The 20,297-nt window shown below is 39.0% G+C and overlaps 1 protein-coding gene across 7 annotated transcripts in view; it reads left to right on the forward strand.

Moving 5' to 3' along the window:
* The window catches only part of SPEN (spen family transcriptional repressor), a 98,610-nt gene that overhangs the window by 57,416 nt on the left and 20,897 nt on the right, over window positions 1–20,297 (forward strand). For all 7 annotated transcript variants that reach the window (XM_057305509.1, XM_057305511.1, XM_057305510.1 and 4 more), the window contains 3 exons: window positions 12,296–12,456; window positions 13,979–14,179; window positions 17,501–17,652. In XM_057305509.1, coding sequence (XP_057161492.1) covers window positions 12,296–12,456; window positions 13,979–14,179; window positions 17,501–17,652 — 514 coding nt within the window. The remainder of the gene's footprint in view (window positions 1–12,295; window positions 12,457–13,978; window positions 14,180–17,500; window positions 17,653–20,297) is intronic.

The raw sequence follows: 20,297 nt of genomic DNA on the forward strand, positions 1-20,297 counted from the left end.
TACTTTTTTTTTTTTTTTTTTAAGATTTATATTTCTTTATTTGACAGAGAGAGACAACCAGTGAGAGAGGGAACACAAGCAGGGGGAGTGGGAGAGGAAGAAGCAGGCTCCTAGCGGAGGAGCCTGATGTGGCGCTCGATCCCGGAACACCAGGATCACACCCTGAGCCGAAGGCAGACGCTTAACTACTGCGCCACCCAGGCGCCCCTAAAAATACTTATTTTATTCTTAAGTAATCTCTGTACCCCTCGTGGGGCCTGAACTCACAACCCCAAGATCAGAGTTGCATGTTCCACTGACTGAGCCAGCCAGGTGCTCCAAAAGTAACCCTTTTAAAAAACTTTTGTTCAGTCCACAGTTGTCACTGTCACGCCACAATTCTTTTGGTTGGGTTTCTGTGATCTCCACTTGAATATGGACACACTTCAAAAATTCCCCACCATAATCTTTGGAATCCAATTTCTTTAGGGCCCTAGAAGTCAAATTGTAGGAAGTACATTGATTGCTGTTTTGACAAATAATCTAAAATTATTATTCCTTAATTGTTTCTAATATTGAAAAGTCTTGTTATTTCCATTCTCCTCTGTGAGTCTGGCAGAAAATGTTACAGGTCCCATTGTCACCACTGCAATAAATTTGGCTGCCTGTTTTCAGTTCTTTTGATTATATACTCAGAAGTACAATTGCTGAATCATATGGTAATCCAGGTTTTTTGAGGAATTGCATACTGTTTTTTTAATGTCTGTACCGTTTTATTTTCCTATTAGCAATGCGTAAGGATTCTAATTTTTTTTCATCCTTGTCAACATTCATTATATTCTGTTTTTTTAATAATAGCGATCCTAATGAGTGTGAAATAGCGTTCATTGTGGTTTTGATTTGAATTTCCCTAAAGATTAGTCATGTCGAGCATCATTTTGTGTGCTCTTTGGCCACTTGTAGGTCTACCTTGGAGAAATGTTTGTTGAAGTTCAAAGGTGCCCATTTTTGCATCTGTTTTTTTTTTTTTTTTTTTTTTTGCTGTGATAGTTTCATTTTTATTTTTTTAAAGATTTTATTTATTTGAGAGAGAGAATGAGAGAGAGAACATGATCAAGGGTAGGGGCAGAGGGAGAAGCAGACTCCCCACTGAGCAAGGAGCCCGCTGTGGGGTTCCATCTTGCGACTTCCGGCATCATGATCTGAGCTGAAGGCAGACACTTAACCAGCTGAGCCACGCAGGCGCCCTTATATTGTCATTTTTAAAGGCAAATTGTCTTAGTGTTGGGGCTCCTGGGTGGCTCAGTCGGTTAAGCATCTGCCTTTGGCATGGGTCATGATCCCAGAGTCCTGGGATTGGGCCCCACGTCTGGCTCCCTGCTTGGTGGGGAGCCTGCCTCTCCTTCTCCCTCTCCTGCTCCCCCTGCTTGTGTTTGCTTGCTCTCTCAAATAAGTAAATAAAATCCTTAAAAACAAAACAACAAAAAAAGTCTTAGTGTTCGAAAAACAAAATACCTCATTAAACTCTATATGCAAATAGAAGTTTTACTATTTCTTCTGAACATGGCACTTTGGTGAGGAAAAATCTAATTGTGATGCTAAACCACCACCTTGAATCCCTAGGTTGAGGGTAAAGAAAGCTAGGGAACTCAGAAACCATTTTAAGAGTGGAATAGTTTAGGGTACTTGGTGCTCAGTCGGTTAAGCGTCTGCCTTTGGCTCAGGCCATGACCCCAGAGTCATCGGATCAAGTCCCACATGGGGCTCCTTGCTCAGTGGGAAGCCTGCTTCTCCCTCTCCCTCTCCCTGCTGCTCCCCCTGCTTGTGTGTGTGCGCGCGCCCGCGTCCGCACGCTCGCTCGCTTTCTCTGTCAAATAAATGAAATCTTAAAAAAAGAAATGGAAGAGTTTCTGTTGATGTAAACCTTGCTAGAGAACGGGAGGCAATATTGTATATTTCACCCATTACTTACTTGAAGAGAAAGGTTTTGTCTACGAAACTGTGACTCTGCTGTTGACATGGCAAAGCACATATTGTAAAAAGCTGTTAGGAGTTTCCCTTTTTTATCATGTTTTCCAAAATCAAATGACACCAGCTTCCTCTTAAGGAGTCTTAATTTTCAGAAATTGACCTTTTTTTCCTTCATGGTTTTTTTTCTGTAAGTTTCAGTTTTGGGGTTTTTTTTGTTTTTGTTTTTGTTTTGAGATTTTATTTATTTGTCAGAGAGAAAGAGAGTACAAGCAGGGGGAGCAGCAGGCAGACACAGAGGGCGAAGCAGGCCCCCACTGAGCAAGGAGCCTGATACGGGACTCGATCCCAGGACCCTGGGATCATGACCTGAGCTGAAGGCAGATATTTAACCGACTGAGCCGCCCAGGCGCCCCATATGAAGTAATATGTTAGTAATAAGGAAGAACAGTCACTTTAAAGAATCCCACATTTGAATTGGAGCTTAAAATTAGTATATTGCTTTTCCGTCTGCCTTCGGCTCAGGGCGTGATCCCAGCGTTCTGGGATCAAGCCCCACATCAGACTTCTCTGCTGGGAGCCTGCTTCTTCCTCTCCCATGCCCCCTGCTTGTGTTCCCTCTCTCACTGGCTGTCTCTCTCTGTCAAATAAATAAAATCTTAAAAAAAATAAAATAAAATTAGTATATTGCTTTTCAAAAGATGGGAAAACAGAGAATGTAGGCAGGGTTTTTCAACCTTTGCACTATTCACTGTTCACAGATAATCCTTTTTGTGGGGCTCTCCTGTGCACTGAGGGATGTTTAACAGCATCCCTGGCCTCTATTCATGAGGTGGAAGGAAGCTCACCCGCACCCACAGTTACCACAACCAGAAATGTCCCATGGTGGAGGGCAAATATGATAGGATGCATGAAATACAAGATGTGTTTTTGTTTTTACAGATACCCATGATTTTTCACTCAGGTTATTAGTGTTAAAGTTCTGGAACCTCAGAACAGCCATTAGTGTTCTTGTATAGCTAATGAAACATTGAAGAAGAAAGAAATAAGCTTATAGTTTGCACCAAAGTAATATTTTATCAGAAATTTTCATTTTATTCTTAGATACTGAGTTTAGTTAATACCTTCGCTTTACTCAACTTGGTGTACTTTCCTAGGTATTAATTTCAATCATTTTTACAATTCGAATCTGTAATTTCTTGTAGGCACATCATATTAGGTTTTCTGTTTGCAGAGGTGAATTCATTATTGACCTTTCAAGATGCTGGTAATTGAGTAGTGACAATACAAAGTGAAGGGATAGGAGATAGACATTGTAGTAAAAGTAAGAAACCAGAGGATGTTGTGGGCTGGGGTGGGGTGGGGATGTCCAGTTACAGAGGAGAAAGTTCACATTGGAGCTAATTCTCAAAGACAGGGCAGGCAAGGAGGGACAGAAAGGTGTCTTCTATAGGAATCGGTATGGGTAAGAGCTCTTATATGCTTGCTGTATGCTAGGCAGAGTGCTTAAGCATTTTATAATCACTAACTTATTAAATCTTTGCCATGTCCCTCACAAATATTTAAGGAATAGACAGGAAATAATTTAACCAAGGTCTTATGTCTTTAAAAAAAAAACAAACCCATTACTAGAAACTGATATATTGCTCTTTTTTTAAAAAAGTTATTTTTAAGTAAACTCTACATCCAGCATGGGGCTCAAACTCACAACCCTGAGATCAAGAGTCACAGGTTTTACTGCCAGCCAGGCACCCCTGATATATTACTCGTACATGGTTAGATCATTAGTGGGTGGTGGGTGGAGTAAGAAGGTCAAGACAAAGGAATGAGAAGGAGTAGGTAGAAAATTAGTTTGGGGCCAAGTTGTAGGTCCTCTCTCTCTTGTTGAGTGTAGACATTACCCTGCAAGTATTTGAGCTATCAGAGATGAGTGGTTGGAGGTAGGTGGAGAGTCATTGATCCCTAGAGTTGGCAGGACCTTTAAAGGTCATGAGGTCTGGTAATTCACTAGAGGAGTTAAAGTTGAGAGAGACAAAATTAGGTGTCTTACTCTAGACCAAACAGTTGAGTATTTCCTTCCTTATTTTCTTACAAAAAACAGTTATAATACAGAGGTTAATTCAGGTTACATCAAAAGTGATAGAGTTGAAAATAGAAGTGGGATCACAGCAGATTGTCTATTAAATTAATGGGGTATTTTACTTTCTTGGCTCAGGATCCCTTTATATTCTTAAATTATGAGCTTTAGTTTAAGTGGTATCTATTGACATTTGCCATATTAGAAATTAAGACTTTTAATGTGAAATTTTTGTTTATTAATTCATTTGATATGACTTAGTAATTTGTGTTTATTTTTTTGAAGATTTTATTTGAGAGAGAGAGAGCACGAGCAGGGGGAGGAGCAGAGGGAGGGGGAGAAGCAGACTCCCCACTGGGCAGGGAGTCTGATGCAGGGCTCGATCCCAGAACCCTGGTATCATGACCTGAGCTGAAGGCAGACACTTAACCAGTGGAGCCACCCAGGCGCCCCGTCTTTCAGTAATTTGAGTAAAAATCATTTTTTTAAAAAAAGATTATTTATTTGGAGCCACCCAGGCACCCCGTCTTTCAGTAATTTGAGTAAGAATCATTTTTTTTAAAGATTATTTATTTGAGAGGGTGATGGTTCGCCAGTGGGGGGAGGGGCAGAGGGAAATGGAGAGAATCTTAAGTGGACTCTGTGCTGAGCGTGAAGCCAGATGTGGGGCTTGATCTCACAGCCCTGAAATGATGACCTTGTTGAAACCAAGAGTCAGACGCTTAACTGAGCCACCCAGGTGCCCCAAGCAAAATCAATTAAAAAAAATACGTGGGACACCTGGCTGGCTCAGTCTGTTAGGTGTCCGGCTCTTAATCTCAGCTCAGGTCTTGATCTCAGGGTTGTGAGTTCAGGCCCTGCTTTGGAGCCTACTTAAAAAAAAAAAAAAAGTCCGTTTAAATTGGGCAGTGCCAGACCAGAAGTGGTTAGGAGTGCTCTACCAACAGGAGCTAGGGGAAAGGCTTCTAATAGAGAAAAGGTGGAAGGAAACAAAGCAAGGAAATCATTTGATCAGTAACAGCTTAAGCATTTGCCTTATTTGGAAAAACCTCATGAACTGTGATTGGTTGTCTTTAGGTTTGCTTTTCTTTTTATTATTTATTTATTTAAAGATTTTATTTATTTGAGAGAGTATGTGAGCGGGGGGAGGGGCAGAGGGAGAGAGAATCCGAAGCAAACTCCATGCTAAGTGGGGAACTGGGCATGGGGCTCAATTCCACAACCCTAAGATCACAGCCTGAGCCAAAATCAAGAGTTGCACTCTAAACTGACTGAGCTACCCAGGTGCCCCCCTAGGTTTCCTTTCTTAACTTGAGGCATCTATGGGCTTAAGTTTTGGTTTGTTTACATAACCTGCTAAGGTATTAGAACCACCTCAGTCTATTGGCCTTCTTGTTTAATTAATTAAACAACTCTCCTCCCCTGCCTTCCAACCTTTGGTCATCCGCTCATACACAAGAGAGTAACCAAAAATTTGGTATTAGTGCCACTCTCACTAAAACTCATGGGTTCTGATGTCAAGTCTGTGAAAGAATTGTTTCTGCTGCTCATTTTGTTGTTCATCTCATTTGTTTCTCCAAGCACAGCGAGACCATCTGATGTGCTGTTGATGGCTACACACACGAATTTAAGACCCTTGAGAGAATGTAGCCCACTAGGGAGACAACAGTGATGACTGTCAGTTGCATAATGCTGAGAGACTGAAGTATGCTCCTTAGGACCCCCTGTGAACCAAACCAGTTGAAGTCATGTAAATAAAGAATGTACCGAAGGGGCATCAGCCTGTTTTAGCCAGGTGGCCTGTTTGTTAATTTCTTTTATGTGCTACAATACCGGAAGTGTTGATCCAGATACAGCAGGAAGTATTTGCAATGATTTACTGTTCAGCCAATACGTAATCTAAAGCAATTTTGGGGGCGCCTGGGTGGCTCAGGTGGTTAAGCATCTGCGTTCGGCTCAGGTCGTGATCCCAGGGTCCCAGGATCCAGCCCCACCTTGGCCTCCCTGCTCATCAGGGAGTCTCCTTCTCCCTCTGCTCCTCTGCTCACTTAGGCGCTTGGACGCATGCTCACTGTCTCCCAAATAGATAAATAAAATCTTAAAAAAAAAAAAAAGAAGAAAGAAAGCAATTCTGTTATCTAAAACTACGCTATCAAGAAATTCTAGGGACTTTTGTTGTGCAGCTGTGACCTTAGCGATAGATTTAGAGATAATTGCCAGAGTTAAGGAATGTTAGTTTCCTGTGCATTAACAGAGAAAAAGCAAGTAGTGGCAAAGGCAAAAGAAAAGCAAAAAGCAAGAAAAGGCAGAAGGAATAAAGATTTGATACTGGAGATGAAGATCTTCATCCCTGATTTGGGATAGCTGTTCACCTCAAGATGGTGTCTGCTTCTGGGGAGGAACCTCCCTAGCCAATTTTAGATCTTCAGCTGGTGTGATGTAACTATTTTTTAAAACCCAAAATAGACGACTGGCATTGTTTTATTTATTTATTTTTGCTAATCTCTTTAAAGTCTGGTTTAATTAGATAGATTCTCATAACTGCTGTATTCAAACTGTCACTGTAATGTGTGTGTGTGAAGTATATGAAGAAGATCTGGCTTCACAGAGATACAGAAGTGAAATAAGGAGGACCTCCCTGAAAGGACTTTGGGGGCCCCCAGACCCCTGAAGCCACATTTAGAGCACTCCTGCGCAAAAAAGATAGGATTATCTTGAAAATTTGTACCTGTAAGAAATTGGATGTAGAGGAATTATTACCTGGTGTGGTGATACATTCTGTTAAAGAAATTACATGATTTTCCCCCCTCATTTAATGGAAGCATGAAGACAGTGGGCACATTTTGAGTTGGTGAAGCCTACTGGAAAATCTGCATTTTGCATCTTTTCCCCCTCTCCACTCAAGCTTATATATTATGTAGAGAGAAAATTTATTAGCTACCCGATAGAAGAGACGTTGTTGGAAAGTTGTCGCTTGAGATTCTATCTGCTTTTAACAAATGGGCCTCTTAACTTTTAATTGCAGAGTTTCCTACTTGCTTTAATTGTTCCTTTATGTCAGATTTTCGTTTCTCAACTTAATTTGGTTAAATGCTTTTCAATCTTTCAGCTTTAAAAAAACATAAGTATTTATCATAATCAAATGTTTACAGATACAGGGATACAGATGTTAACTTCTGTCTTTGGATGCTACTCTTGTGTGAACAAATTTAGCCCTGAGTCATCTTATAAATAGTATACCCAATGCCTTGACATTTTCAGTGTGAAGAGTCAAATGCTCACTGCAGTTCTGTGTATAAAATGGCTCTAGGAACAGGGATAGTTGATTATTTGACACTCTAATTTGGGGTTAGAGAATCCTGCCATCCCTATTTCTGTTCTCTTATTAACAATTATTATGTAGAGGTTCCTGAGCTACCTCCCTTGGCCAGAGGGCCTTGTCCCTGCCCTGGCAGCCTGGGCTCTTGTAGACCATGGCAAGGGCAGACCTGCGAGATGGAGATTCTAGAGCTGCAGGACAGGTGCCTGTCCCTGCAGCTAGGGGAATGGTTTACTGATGTAGACACTTGCACTGGAGTGGAGCTGGTCCAGCTGGGGTGGGGCAGCATGGTCCCAGCAGGTCTCAGGGAGGTGGGCTTCTCCCCAAGCTGTGGCTGCTTTGCGGAAGACAGGGAACCCCTGCCACATGTTCTCACTGGGCACTGACCAGTATCCTCCATATAGTTTTGTTGGGAGGTGACCTGGTTTCACGTATTCCTAATTGCTCATACAACTGCATGGCCAACACAGGTGCCCTTTAGTACAGCTTTATGTTTACTCCTTTTTTTTATTTTTTAAAGATTTATTTAGGGATGCCTGGGTGGCTCAGTTGGTTAAGCATCTGCCTTCGGCTCAGGTCATGATCCCAGGGTCCTGGGATCAAGTCCTGTGTCAGGCTCTTTGCTCAGCAGGGAGCTTACTTCTCCCCCCCCCCCCCGCATTCATGCTCTCTCTCTCTCAAATAAATAAAATTTGAGAGAGAGAGAATGTGAGTGGGGGGAGGGTCGGAGGGAGAGAATCTTCAGACTACCCATGGAGCCCGATGCAGGGTGTGATCTCATGACCATGAGATCATGACCTGAGCCAAAATCAAGAGTTGAATGCTTAATGGACTGAGCCACCCAGGCACCCCTGTTTATTCCTTTTTATCTGTTTCCTAATAAATTGCCTTTTGTAATTTCTGCATTTTATTTTCCCTTTTATTGGTAAAATGTGGTTCCTATAAAATAAAGCTATTTACCATTTAAAAAAAGAATTGTTAAGTAACTGGTTGCTTATTATATTTTTCCATTGTGGAAATTTCTATAAGATCTTAGTTTTCTTAGTAATCTTTTTTTTTTTTTTTTAAGATTGTATTTATTTCAGAGAGAGAGAGAGAAGATGGATGGGAAGCCCAGCTTAGGGCTTGATCCCAGGACTCTTGGTTGCACGCTCTCTCTCTTGAGCGTGTTCTCTCTCTCTCCGAAATAAATTTAAAAATTCTTTAAAAAAATTTTTTTTAAATGTGTTTCCCCCCCCCCCAAATTCCTTACCATTTAGAACTTTTAATCGATGTTGAAAATTAATGTTGATGTGACCAGGTAAATTTAAAGTTCACTTTCTTGAAACTATTAGTTGATACACCATCATTACTACTACTTAATTTAAGACAATTTAGATTGGAATAGATTCTGATTAACTATTTTTGGCTTTGAAGAAACAATGATATATTATATATTATATCCCCCCCCAAGATTTATTTATTTTTAGAGAGAGAGCATGCATGAAAGAGCAGAGGGAGAGGGAGAGAGACTCTTAAGCAGGCTCCATTCCCAGTATGGAGCCTGATGCAGGGCTTGATCCCACGACCCTGAGATCATGACCTGAGCTGAAATCAAGAGTTGGACTCTTAACCGACTGAGACACTCAGGCTCCCCTATATCATATGCTTTGATGAACTGTTGTGATTTTTCAGTTTTAACAAAATTATGAAAAAAGGAATTTTTTAAAATTAAAAGTGACACGGCTCTTCTGGGCACTTGGGCTTTCTGTCAGTTTAATAGGACTGAAAAGTATTTGGGGATCTAAATTTATGCCCCAGTTTTGATTTATGATCTTAAAATCCATAGTACATTTAATAGACTATATTGGAAATGCACATTGCAGTTTAGGTTAGTATATCGAAATATGAACCGGGAAGTTGAGTCATTATATCATTTCGTAATTCATTTTAAAACCTTTCCCCTTTTGGGGTGCCTGGGTGGCTCAGTTAGTTAAGCTTTGGACTCTTGATTTTGGCTTAGGTCATGATCTCAGGGTAGTAAATCAAGCCTTGTGTGGGGCTATGTACTCGGCGTAGTCTGCTTGTCTCTCTCCCTCCCCCTCTGCCCCTCACCGCCTCCCAGTAAGTAAGTAAGTAAGTAAATAAATAAATAAATAAATAAAATCTGTAAAACCTTTCCCCCTTTGTAGTTATTTCCGATTGGTCAGCAGAAAATTCTGCCAGTTAAATTCTACATCTCTTTTCAAAATTAGTGGTGTTGTAGGAAATTCACCAAGACTGCAATGGCATTTATAGTCAAATTTAATTTTATCCCTATTTTGTATTTTAAAAAATTACTCTTACTATTTTTTTTAAGATTTTATTTATTTGAGAGAGGGGGGGAGCGCACAAGTGGGGTGAGGTGCAGAGGGGGAGGGAGAAGCAGACTCCCTACTGAGTGGGAGCCTGACTTGGGGCTCGATTCCAGGACCGTGAGATCACAACCTGAGCCAAAGTCAGATGCTTAACCCACTGAGCCCCCCCAGGCACCGCAAAATCACTGTTACTATTGATTGGTCATCTCGGGTGTTTTTTTTTTTTTTTTTTAAGATTATTTATTTATGTGTGAGAGAGAGTGTGTGCGCACAAGAGGGGGAGGAGCAGAGGGAGAGGGAGAAGCAGGCTCCCCACTGAACAGGGAGCCCCAATTCAGGGCTCCATCCTGGGACTCCGGGATCATGTCCTGAGCCAAAGGCAGATGCTTAACTGACTGAGCCATCCATGCGCCCCTCACCTTCTCCATTATTATGACATAGACTTACATAGAACTTGGTGTTTGTTGCCTCACTGATTGTTTCAATAGCAGAAATTCTGCTCTTACCCATATTTACTTCACCCACTGCTGCTAAGGAAGTTCGGTGTTTATAATATTGGCAATATTGTAATTAAAGTATTTTCCTTAATGGTTTTTTTATGAGTCATTGGAATTAAGTTGATAGTCCTATAATGTATTCTATACTGTAATCATATGGTGGCTTTGCCAATAATCTTGTATTACTTGGAGGACTTAATACATACAACAAGCATTTTTTCCCCTTCTGTGCTAAAAATAGATTAATTTTATTTATTTATTTATTTATTTTTATTTATTTATTTTTAAAGATTTTATTTATTTATTTGACAGAGACAGCCAGCGAGAGAGGGAACACAAGCAGGGGGAGTGGGAGGAAGAAGCAGGCTCCCAGCAGAGAAGCCTGATGTGGGTCTCCATCCCAAAACGCTGGGATCACGCCCTGAGGCGAGGGCAGACGCTTAAGGACTGAGCCACCCAGGCGCTCCCTAAAAATAGATTAATTTTCTTAACTCCTAATTTGAATGAACATATAGTATCCTGTTCACTTAATGCTAGTAGCACTACTTTTACTGAGTGATCTAGAAAAAAAATTCTTTTTATAGGGAAAACTGAAGCCTAAGCATGTATAGGAGGCCTTCCAGTGACTACCTGTGGTCCTATCTTAAGGCCTCTATCCCGAGTAGTTTGTATTTTGTAACGCAGATATGTCTTTTTGGATCTTACTAGCATAGGTTTATTTCTCTATGTTTCAAACTTCAGGGAGCTCTGATAACCTTGTGACGTTTTCATCTTTTGCCCTAGCGTGGGAGAGCTCAATAGAAATGCTGTGTAAATTCTTAGTTTATAATACCCTGTTTTCTTATAGTATTTGTTTATTTTTTAAAAAGCAATGGTAAATTTGCCTTAGTTTTTGAGTTGGATTTATTTATCTGGCTGTCTTAGAGATTGTCTTGGCTCTGAGAGCTGTATTTTTAGCTCAAATGACAAAAACTATCAGGTATTTCCTCGAGTGTGTATGCTTGAGGTGGATTACCCTCCCACCCTCCCATTTCCCCTCCACCCCCAGAGTTATTTGCCTAAAAGATAAGCGTTCCACCATAGGGAGGGGAAAGTGTGAAGCAAAATTTTAGAAACCTGTAAATAAATAGCAGACTCTGTAAATAGCTCTTTATTGATATATTTGAGAATGCTATAGCAGAACAAAACATGGCAGTCTGCACATCTGGTACTGAAGAGCCTTTTTGTTATTCATATAGTTCTTAGACATAATAAACTTGTTTAAATATATCTCTCTCTCACGGTGAATGTGTAGGTAATATTTTCTTGTCTTTCAACTGTCTCTCCCTTCGAGGATTGTATCACACTGAAGAGTAATAAACTCTCAATTTCATTGACTCATTTCCCACATTACTCACAGAGAAAAGAGCCTAAGTCAACAAGACTCAAGTAAATAATATTTCTTCATTAGTCCCTCAAATACTTAAAAATTAAAATTACTTAGGAAATTATTTTGGCTATTTTTGTTTTCCTCAAAGTTAACACCCCCCTGAGATGATGGTGACAGTGGTGGCAGCAGCAGTGGTAATAGTAACGGCATTTATCGATGGCTGTCATATTCTAAGCTCTGTAAACCTGTGGGTTATTTTATTTAGTTCGTAACCCTGCAAGATAGGTACTTTTATTATTTCCATTTTATAGTTGTGGAAACTGAGGCTTAGCAGGAGGTTAAAGTTACTTGTCCAAGTTTACATGCTATATATCTAAGTCAAAATTTGAAATGAGGTCTTTGAATCCAAAACCATATATTCACTATTCTTTTATTATTACCGTTAAGTGACTTGCATTTATTAGTCTTACTTCATTTGGAAAAAGTCGTTCCCATTTTGCACAGAATGAAACCTTTGTCTTTAGGGGGCGTGTGGTGGTAAAAGATGGACACTTTTGCTTCCTCAGGCTGATGTTTGCTCTGTTCTGCCTTCCACGGCGGGAGCATGAAGTAGATGTGGAGAGGGGAGGGCGGCCAGAAATCCCAGACCTGAAATGTAGATAATTGCTTTTAATTATTTCTACTTGTTGATTTTAAGAAGTTTCATATGCTACTCATTCTCTGTTTTGTCTTTTTTTTGCCCTTCTGCAGCACTGATTCCAGCAGTAGTTCGAGTGACGACTCTCCCGCCCGATCGGTTCAGTCAGCAGCCGTCCCAGCACCCACTTCCCAGTTGCTTTCATCCCTGGAAAAAGATGAGCCACGTAAAAGTTTTGGGATCAAGGTTCAGAATCTTCCAGTACGCTCTACAGGTAAAAGTTTGTGTTGCTTACTTTCCTCTCTGTTACTGTTGGGGGCAATGCGAGACTGAGCACCTTAAGTTCTGTGCTGTGACAACAAGCTTTCTTCTTGTGGTTCATTAATATTTAATGCCATGTAAGAAAAAGCAGGCGATGGTTATAGCTTTATGTATATGAAGAGTGCATGTTACTGGTACTTACTATGTACACATATATGTGTGCATATCCCTGTACACATTCTACGTACACACACACAGAGACTGTATGGTGCATGTTCTGTAAAGAAAGTGTGTTTGGTTTTTTTTTTTTAAATACAATATCTGGGTTAAATATTTTGATATTAGGGGAAATTTGATATGAAATTGTAGAAATAATATTTTCGGTTAAATTTATTATATTGTCCTGGAGTAGTCCTGTGTTCTGTGAAAAAACTTTGAACATAAAACTATGATAGGAAACCCACTTCAAAATATTAGCATTTTAAATGAGGAAAATCATGAATAATGGAAAAGTCTAGTTAAAAGCTATAGTGAAGTCTTTTTTACTCTTGATATTTTTAATTGACAGTCGACTGTGCTATAGTGTTATTTCTACGTTAGGCATATTGAGTATGTAAACAACTGTTCGTAGATGGTCAAACCAACAAAGACCAAACTTAGTACTTCTTAGCTAAGTGCATTTCACTGATTAAATTATTCATTAAAGCAGCCTCTAAAACCTACATAACCAGGTTTGTGAATAGAGATATTGAGACACAAATGTTGATGAGCTTTTGATTTAGAATACTTAGTTGTTTAAGCGTGGATGGGGGTAAAATTTGCTTGTCTTTCTGTACAATTTTAATTTTTATTACGAAGCAAATTAACACAAGACCCCCCCCCCCCAGATGGTTTGATTCATCCATAGAAAACCTTAGTGTTGTTAGCATGTTACATGCTGCTTGCCACACCGTTTTATCATTGACGTGATGCTTGGAAAGCTAGAATACAGCTTTCTTTCTCATGTCTTTGAAAGTTTTATATATGTATGTATGTGTGTATATAAAATTTTCGTTAATGGAGATTTTAAACTTAACCGAAAGTAGTAGTAGCAAGATGAACGCCCCTTACTCCATACCCCAGATTTTAAAATTGTCAATATTTTGCCAGACTTGCTTTATCTGTTTCCACTTTCCTTCCTTCCTGTTCTTGTGTGTGTTTTTTTAAAGTGGCTCCCTGATGTTATTACATCGTTTCATACCAACTTAAAGATATATACTTCCGTAGTTGTCTGTAAAATAGGAGAGCGTTTTTCCGCATAGCCACAATGCCATTCTTATTTAACAAATAACCAGTGATATCTACTGATACTCAGTTTATTTTCACAGTTGTACAGGAGTCTCTAAAATGCGATTTTAGGATTATTTTATTTGAGAGAGATGTTTTAATGCTAGCAAAATTTAGGTTAAAAATCAAGCTAAAGATTTTGTAGCTTACTTACTGAGTTTTAACTAAATTAAAAAAATAAGCACCTTGTTTTTTTGGGGGGGATTTAGATACAAGCCTTAAAGATGGCCTTTTCCATGAATTTAAGAAATTTGGAAAGGTGACTTCAGTGCAGATCCATGGAACTTCAGAAGAGAGGTATGGTCTGGTATTCTTTCGGCAGCAAGAGGACCAAGAAAAAGCACTGACTGCATCAAAAGGAAAACTTTTCTTTGGCATGCAGATTGAAGTAACAGCATGGATAGGGCCAGGTAAGAGAAAGGAGGCTAATTTTTAGTATAATTTGTATTTCAGCTTCTGTAAAGGCAGACTCTTATCCTGAATCTGGATGCTATTCCAGCTTTATTTATTGACATACTTCTGGTGTCTTCTGTTTTAAAGACTGGGTACATTTGTTGTTCAAGTTAATAAAATTATGTTTTGGTTAGGGAGGGTGAAGATCGTTCTGTTCCTTTAAGGGGGAAATGCTGACTTTGAAGAGTCTGAAAGATGGAGTTTTAGCCCTTTGTTGAGTCCTGTCTTGTTTGAGATAAGGATATAGTTCTTAGGAGAATGACATCAGAATTATCTTGAATTAGAAAACAGACTACTTGTTACACTGATTTGAGGGACTAGTTAGACCAGTTTTATTTCTGTTAGGCCCAGCACAAATTGGATCTCTTGTTCTAGTTTCCATGACCTTGAGAGATAGTGACAAAGAAAATCAGGGCTAGGTCTTAGTAGTGTGACCCATTGAGAGTTTCAGGGGGATATTTTATTAGTTTGAACCTGCCTGTAAGACCTGTTGTGAGGCAGGAAGTCTTCTCAGGCATGGCTTGGGTCAGTGTTTCTCCTGTTTGAGAACCACCTGTAGTGCTTGTTTAAAATGCAGACTCTTTGACCCTATCCCAGCTTAATGGCTCAGAGTTCACGTACTCAAGTTTGGGAACCCCTGGTTTAAGGCAACTTGTAAGTAAATTTGTGGAGGAATAAACAGAAATGTTTAAATTCTGCAGTCACCTTATGTAGCTGAGATAAACTTTAAGACTAAGACTTTGAGGGGGGCACCTGGCAGGCTCAGTCCATGGAGCATGTGGCCCTTGATCTGAGGGTCGTGAGTTCAAGCCCCATGTTGGGTGTAGAGCTACTTTAAAAAAAAACAAAAAACAAAACCTAAAACTGAGTGGAATTTATAGGGTAAAACATAGCCCATTCTCTTGGAATAATAGAATTTCCCTGATAAGAATGTGTAAATGTTATTTGTATATATTAAAACAAGCATAGAGTTGTTAGAGGGAAGACTGCAAAATGTGTGTCATTTTATGATGAACACAGGAATTCAAAGAGGTTATAGGCTATTCCCTCACGTTCCCTCCTTTCCCAAGTTTGAGGTGTACTTGCCTAAGTTATACTGAGCTGAGTGCAACTCAGGAATTCTAATTTAACACATTTAGAACGGGTCACAATTGGCCTGAGGAATAATATTTAGAATGTCATCCAATCTGTATAGGAAGTTTTTAGAGCCATCTACAATTATTAAGTAATGGGGATCTAATTCAGGGGCATTAGTAATAGATGGCCCTCAGATCTCCAAGTCATGGGGCTAGCTTGACATTTTTACTGTAAAAAAGCATTTTACCTAATTAATTAGCACCCAGGATGTAAATTGGGCTTTAACCACATGCCATTGAAGATTTTGAGAAGTTTGGTTGGTTTAGGCATAGGAAAGCATGAAGGTACTTTTCCCGGATGGGACAGCATGAAACACTTGTTGAATGGGATATTTGAAAGCAGTCGAATGTGAGTATGGAGACATGGATGGAATTATATTGTTGGATGGTTAAGTCATAAATGTTTTGTATTGAAACGTATGGAGGTGATTGCTTCCTTAGGCCAAGGACCTCTTGGAGTTGAAAAGATCTAAATCCAAAAAGCCCAACTTTGTAGATAGATCCCTGGTGGCTTCTGAGATTGTGCTTACTTGGTCTGTGGAGAGCATTACCGTCCTATAAACATGAAATTGCAGGATAAAATAATTTTTTCAGTGATGTGTAGGCATTAAGATTAAGACTTAAACTTGTCATGAAGATTAAGTAGATTACATATGGAAAATACCCTTTTTAAAAATCTTTGCTAAACTGAATTTCCGGTTTTGAAATGTTTACTGAGCTATTTGATGGAGATGAAACCGGTATAGATTTAAATGGTTGCAAATTATGCTTTATCCTTCTTACTCTGCCATTTGGAATATAAACCCCAAGATGTGTCTGGATTATTTTGTCTTTTCTTTATTTTTCTCCCTTTTTAAGTGAAATATTCCTAAATATGTGCCCTCTATTAGGTAGTTTCAAAAAGACCTAGTTGATCTTGAAATGAGATCTCTCCCTAGGAGATATGATAAAAATACAGGATAGAGACAGGTACATGAGCCCTGGCAGTTTCTGGGTCCACCTGACTCCATGAAAGTGCATATTCCTTGATGAGGCTAGAAAGGTTAAAGTGAGCTATCATTAGCGCTATGAAACTGGAATCAGGAGTGAGGTGTGTTCTGTCTGAGTTCACTCAGCAGCTCAGAAAGTCGAATCTTTTTAATATCAGTGTTGTTGACATCAGTAATATTCAGTGCGCGGCCCTAAACACTTTGTTTCAGTCAAACTGATTAAATATTAACTTTTTAAGATGGCTTTGTTTTACATTAAGGAAGAGAGAACATATAGGCTGTGTTATAGTTATTATCAACAAAACATTGAATGTTCTGCCCTGGACCAAGTTTAGTGGAGCTTCAGAGAAAGGCTATGCTTGAATGAGACATTGAACCAGGGCTTTTGATCATAAGAGATAGAAACCTTAAGAGTCATTGAGTCTCTTCTTGTTCATCATTGGGAACCTTGCAGCTGCAAGTTCATAAGTGCTGCTTCAGTCCGTTTTCATACAGTTATTGTTCTTGCATCTAACAGTTGGTACATTTAGATACTTGGGCTGTGTTGTATGACAAATGTAAAATTCTAAATATTTTCTAAAATGTTGAAAGGTAAATTAAGTAATGAAGCTGAGCTATTTTCAGTTAAGTTTTATGGGGGTTTCAGATTGTAGTTTCCTACTTCCCATTGAGAGGCTGCTGCATAATTTTTGGAACCTAAGATTAGGCTTAAGTAATTACTATTTTTGCTGGGGTTTAAAATCTATTTCTGTATCAGTGATTATTTTTAAAACAAATCAATTTACAGACTGAAATTCAGTCCACTTTTCTGTTTTAAATATCAAAGAAAGTTACTTTCCCCTAAGTTTTGTTGACAAGTTTCTTTAGCTTTTAGAGTTAGCAAAATGCAGCTATTTCTGAAGGTGTATATAATTTTTCAGATTGTATGTTATTCAAGCCCAATATTTCAGAGACTTAGCTTCTTAAGTGTAGATTTCCCATGATATATAAATACACATTAAAACACTTTGTTTTGGGGCACCTGGCTGGCTCCGTCAGTAGGGCATGCAATTCTTGATCTTTTGATTGTGAGTTTGAGCCCTATGTTGGGTTTAGAGATTACTTAAAACAAACAAAACTCTTCTTTTTACTCTGCCCCCATCCCACTTAACAGAAACGGAAAGTGAAAATGAATTTCGCCCTTTGGATGAAAGGATAGATGAATTTCACCCCAAAGCAACAAGAACCCTCTTTATTGGCAACCTTGAAAAAACCACTACTTACCATGACCTTCGCAACATCTTTCAGCGCTTTGGAGAAATTGTGGTATGTTGCTTTTTACAGTAAAAACAGTTTTAGGCCTTTGTCAGAAAACATAAGCATAGGACAGATTATATTTGGAAAGATGTTATTTAGATGGTGTAATAAATATTTTTCTCATTTGCCGTATTTGTTTTTAACTCTTGCTAAAAGATGATCCAGCAAAACTCATTGGGGGGCTGTTTTCTGTGTGTATGTAAAACTGTATAGTAGATATTTGTCTTTATTTTGTTTACATATATATTTTTCTATGCATTTTTCTCTTTGTCCATGGGGTGCTGTTCAGTGCCATCTCTAGTCCTGTGGGTTGGAAGGAAAATAAAGAAGAGAAAATACGTTTGTGAGAAAGAAGCAGCAGCTTAGTGTATGAGTATTGTGTTCTCGCAGTGCACATCAGACTACCTTGGGGATTCCTGGAATGTGGATGTCATGCCAGAAGCTCGGTTCTATTTTGAAATTTTAATTAGAATCACTTTTTATATTATGCAAGTCATTGTTAAATTTAGGTATTTGGAGGGTTTTTCTTTTCCTCGTGACTCAAGTTTTGAGTCACTTTCTAATGAAAATAGTTTGGTTACAGCTTTGTACCCTTGGGATACATATACTATTTTGTTTTGTGTTTGAAAAAATAGGAAAATTATTTCTGTCTTGCCTAGACTTTCTCTGTATTAATAACAGCAAAGAAGTTGCTGTGAAATTATGGACTTGGAGAGTAAAAAAATGTTCTGGGTAGGGACAGCAGTTGTTAATCTGTCAGGTGTGTGTGTGTCCATCCAGCTATCTGTCCTTATTTACACACTGGTGTTGTAACTAAAAATCTTATTTTTTTTGGGACATAATCTAGAAAATAAAACATTTGTGCTTGTAGTTGATTTCATAGGGAGTTAGGGGCAAGAGAGAAGTGGTTAGTAGAAAGTCAAGAAAAAACAGAAGGTGTATATTTAGAGAAACAGAAAAACATACATTTTCTTTCTTTTTCAGTTATTTTCTTTTATCATATACTCCAATTCCAGTTATACTGCCTGCTTAGATGAATGCCCTGGAGTTCACCTGTCTGCGTGGGCTCCAGCTTTTTCTGTCTTTAGACTGTGATCTGATATTTAATTTGCTGATTGGCATTTATGAGTCAATTCATAACTGATAAAACTTTCAGAGCTACTTTTGAGTGTGGCTGTTCTCTGAATTTTGGGGCAGTATCAGAAGTTGTATTTGGACACATAGATACATTTGATCAACAGGGTTGCTGAAAATGGAGTGATTATTGTGTTTTAGGAGCCATGCTTCTCATTCTCAGTAAGGTGGCCACGTCAGCATTCTGTTTGGAAACCACATCTCATCATGTTTGCAATTGCTCATGAGGGTAACTGTTTTAATGACACACAGACTTTGGGGAAATGGTCTGCTGCTTATCAATATCAGATTATTCTATAGCTAGAAGAACCTATGTGATGGGTCTACCCACCAGTATTCTTTGGAGACCATTTCTCTTAAATGGAGTTATCCTGAGTTGTTAACTGTCTACATTATGGTGAAAATCAACTCCTGCTTACCATTACTTAAATAGAATTATTTTAAATATAAATTACTGCTTTTTTTAAGGACTCCTCAAACAGCTCTTTAAATGCATTATTCATTTTGCTCTATTTCAGCTTTTGATTATTGGTGAATGACCCTTAAAGAGACTTAGATCATCACAGTGCTTTAGATTGTGATTTACAGAATACTTTAGACAATCACAGTATGGGTCCTTATTGTTTAAGTATAAGTTTTGCCTCTCTGCACCATTTTCATGTGTAGGTAAGCCAGAGTTTTACACCACCTTGTCTGAGTAGGCAGGACCAGAGTGTCAGGTGTGAGTACAGGTTTCAAGCATTCTAAAGAGATGGGGCTGGGGGTGCCTGGCTGGCTCAGTCGAAGGAACACGAGACTCTTGATCTCAAGGTTGTGAGTTTGAGCCCCATGTTGGGTGTAGAGATTACTTAAAAATAAAAGAACTTAGGGGCGCCTGGGTGGCACAGCGGTTGAGCGTCTGCCTTCGGCTCAGGGCGTGATCCCGGCGTTATGGGATCGAGCCCCACATCAGGCTCCTCCGCTGGGAGCCTGCTTCTTCCTCTCCCACTCCCCCTGCTTGTGTTCCCTCTCTCGCTGGCTGTCTCTATCTCTGTCAAATAAATAAATAAAATCTTAAAAAAAAAAATAAAAGTACTTAAATAAAGAGATGGGGTTATGCCTTTATAGAGTATTTCTTTAATCTAGGGATGGTGTTCTGATATATCTTCACAAAGTAGTTTGGGTATTTATATATTTATTGATTCTAGATACGAGAGGTTATTACCATATGTATCAGTTACTAGGCTTGGTTCCATAGATACACTGATAGAATGAGTCTTCTAATTTAGGATTGCATATTTTAAATTTTTTGAAAACCTGATTTCTTTACCATTCTTACTCTTCTCAGATATTATATTTTAAATGGCCCGCCCCTAATAAGGATTTTAGATAATTGCAGAAGGGAATTACAGTTGACCCTTGAACAGCATGGGTTTTTTTAACTGCATGGATCCACTTGTATGTGGACTTTTTTCCTTATGATTTTCTTAATAACATTCTCTTTTCTCCAGCTTACTTTAAGAGTACAGTTACTGTATTAC

Source organism: Ursus arctos, unplaced genomic scaffold (genome assembly GCF_023065955.2).
Source record: "Ursus arctos isolate Adak ecotype North America unplaced genomic scaffold, UrsArc2.0 scaffold_32, whole genome shotgun sequence".
NCBI lineage: Eukaryota > Metazoa > Chordata > Mammalia > Carnivora > Ursidae > Ursus > Ursus arctos.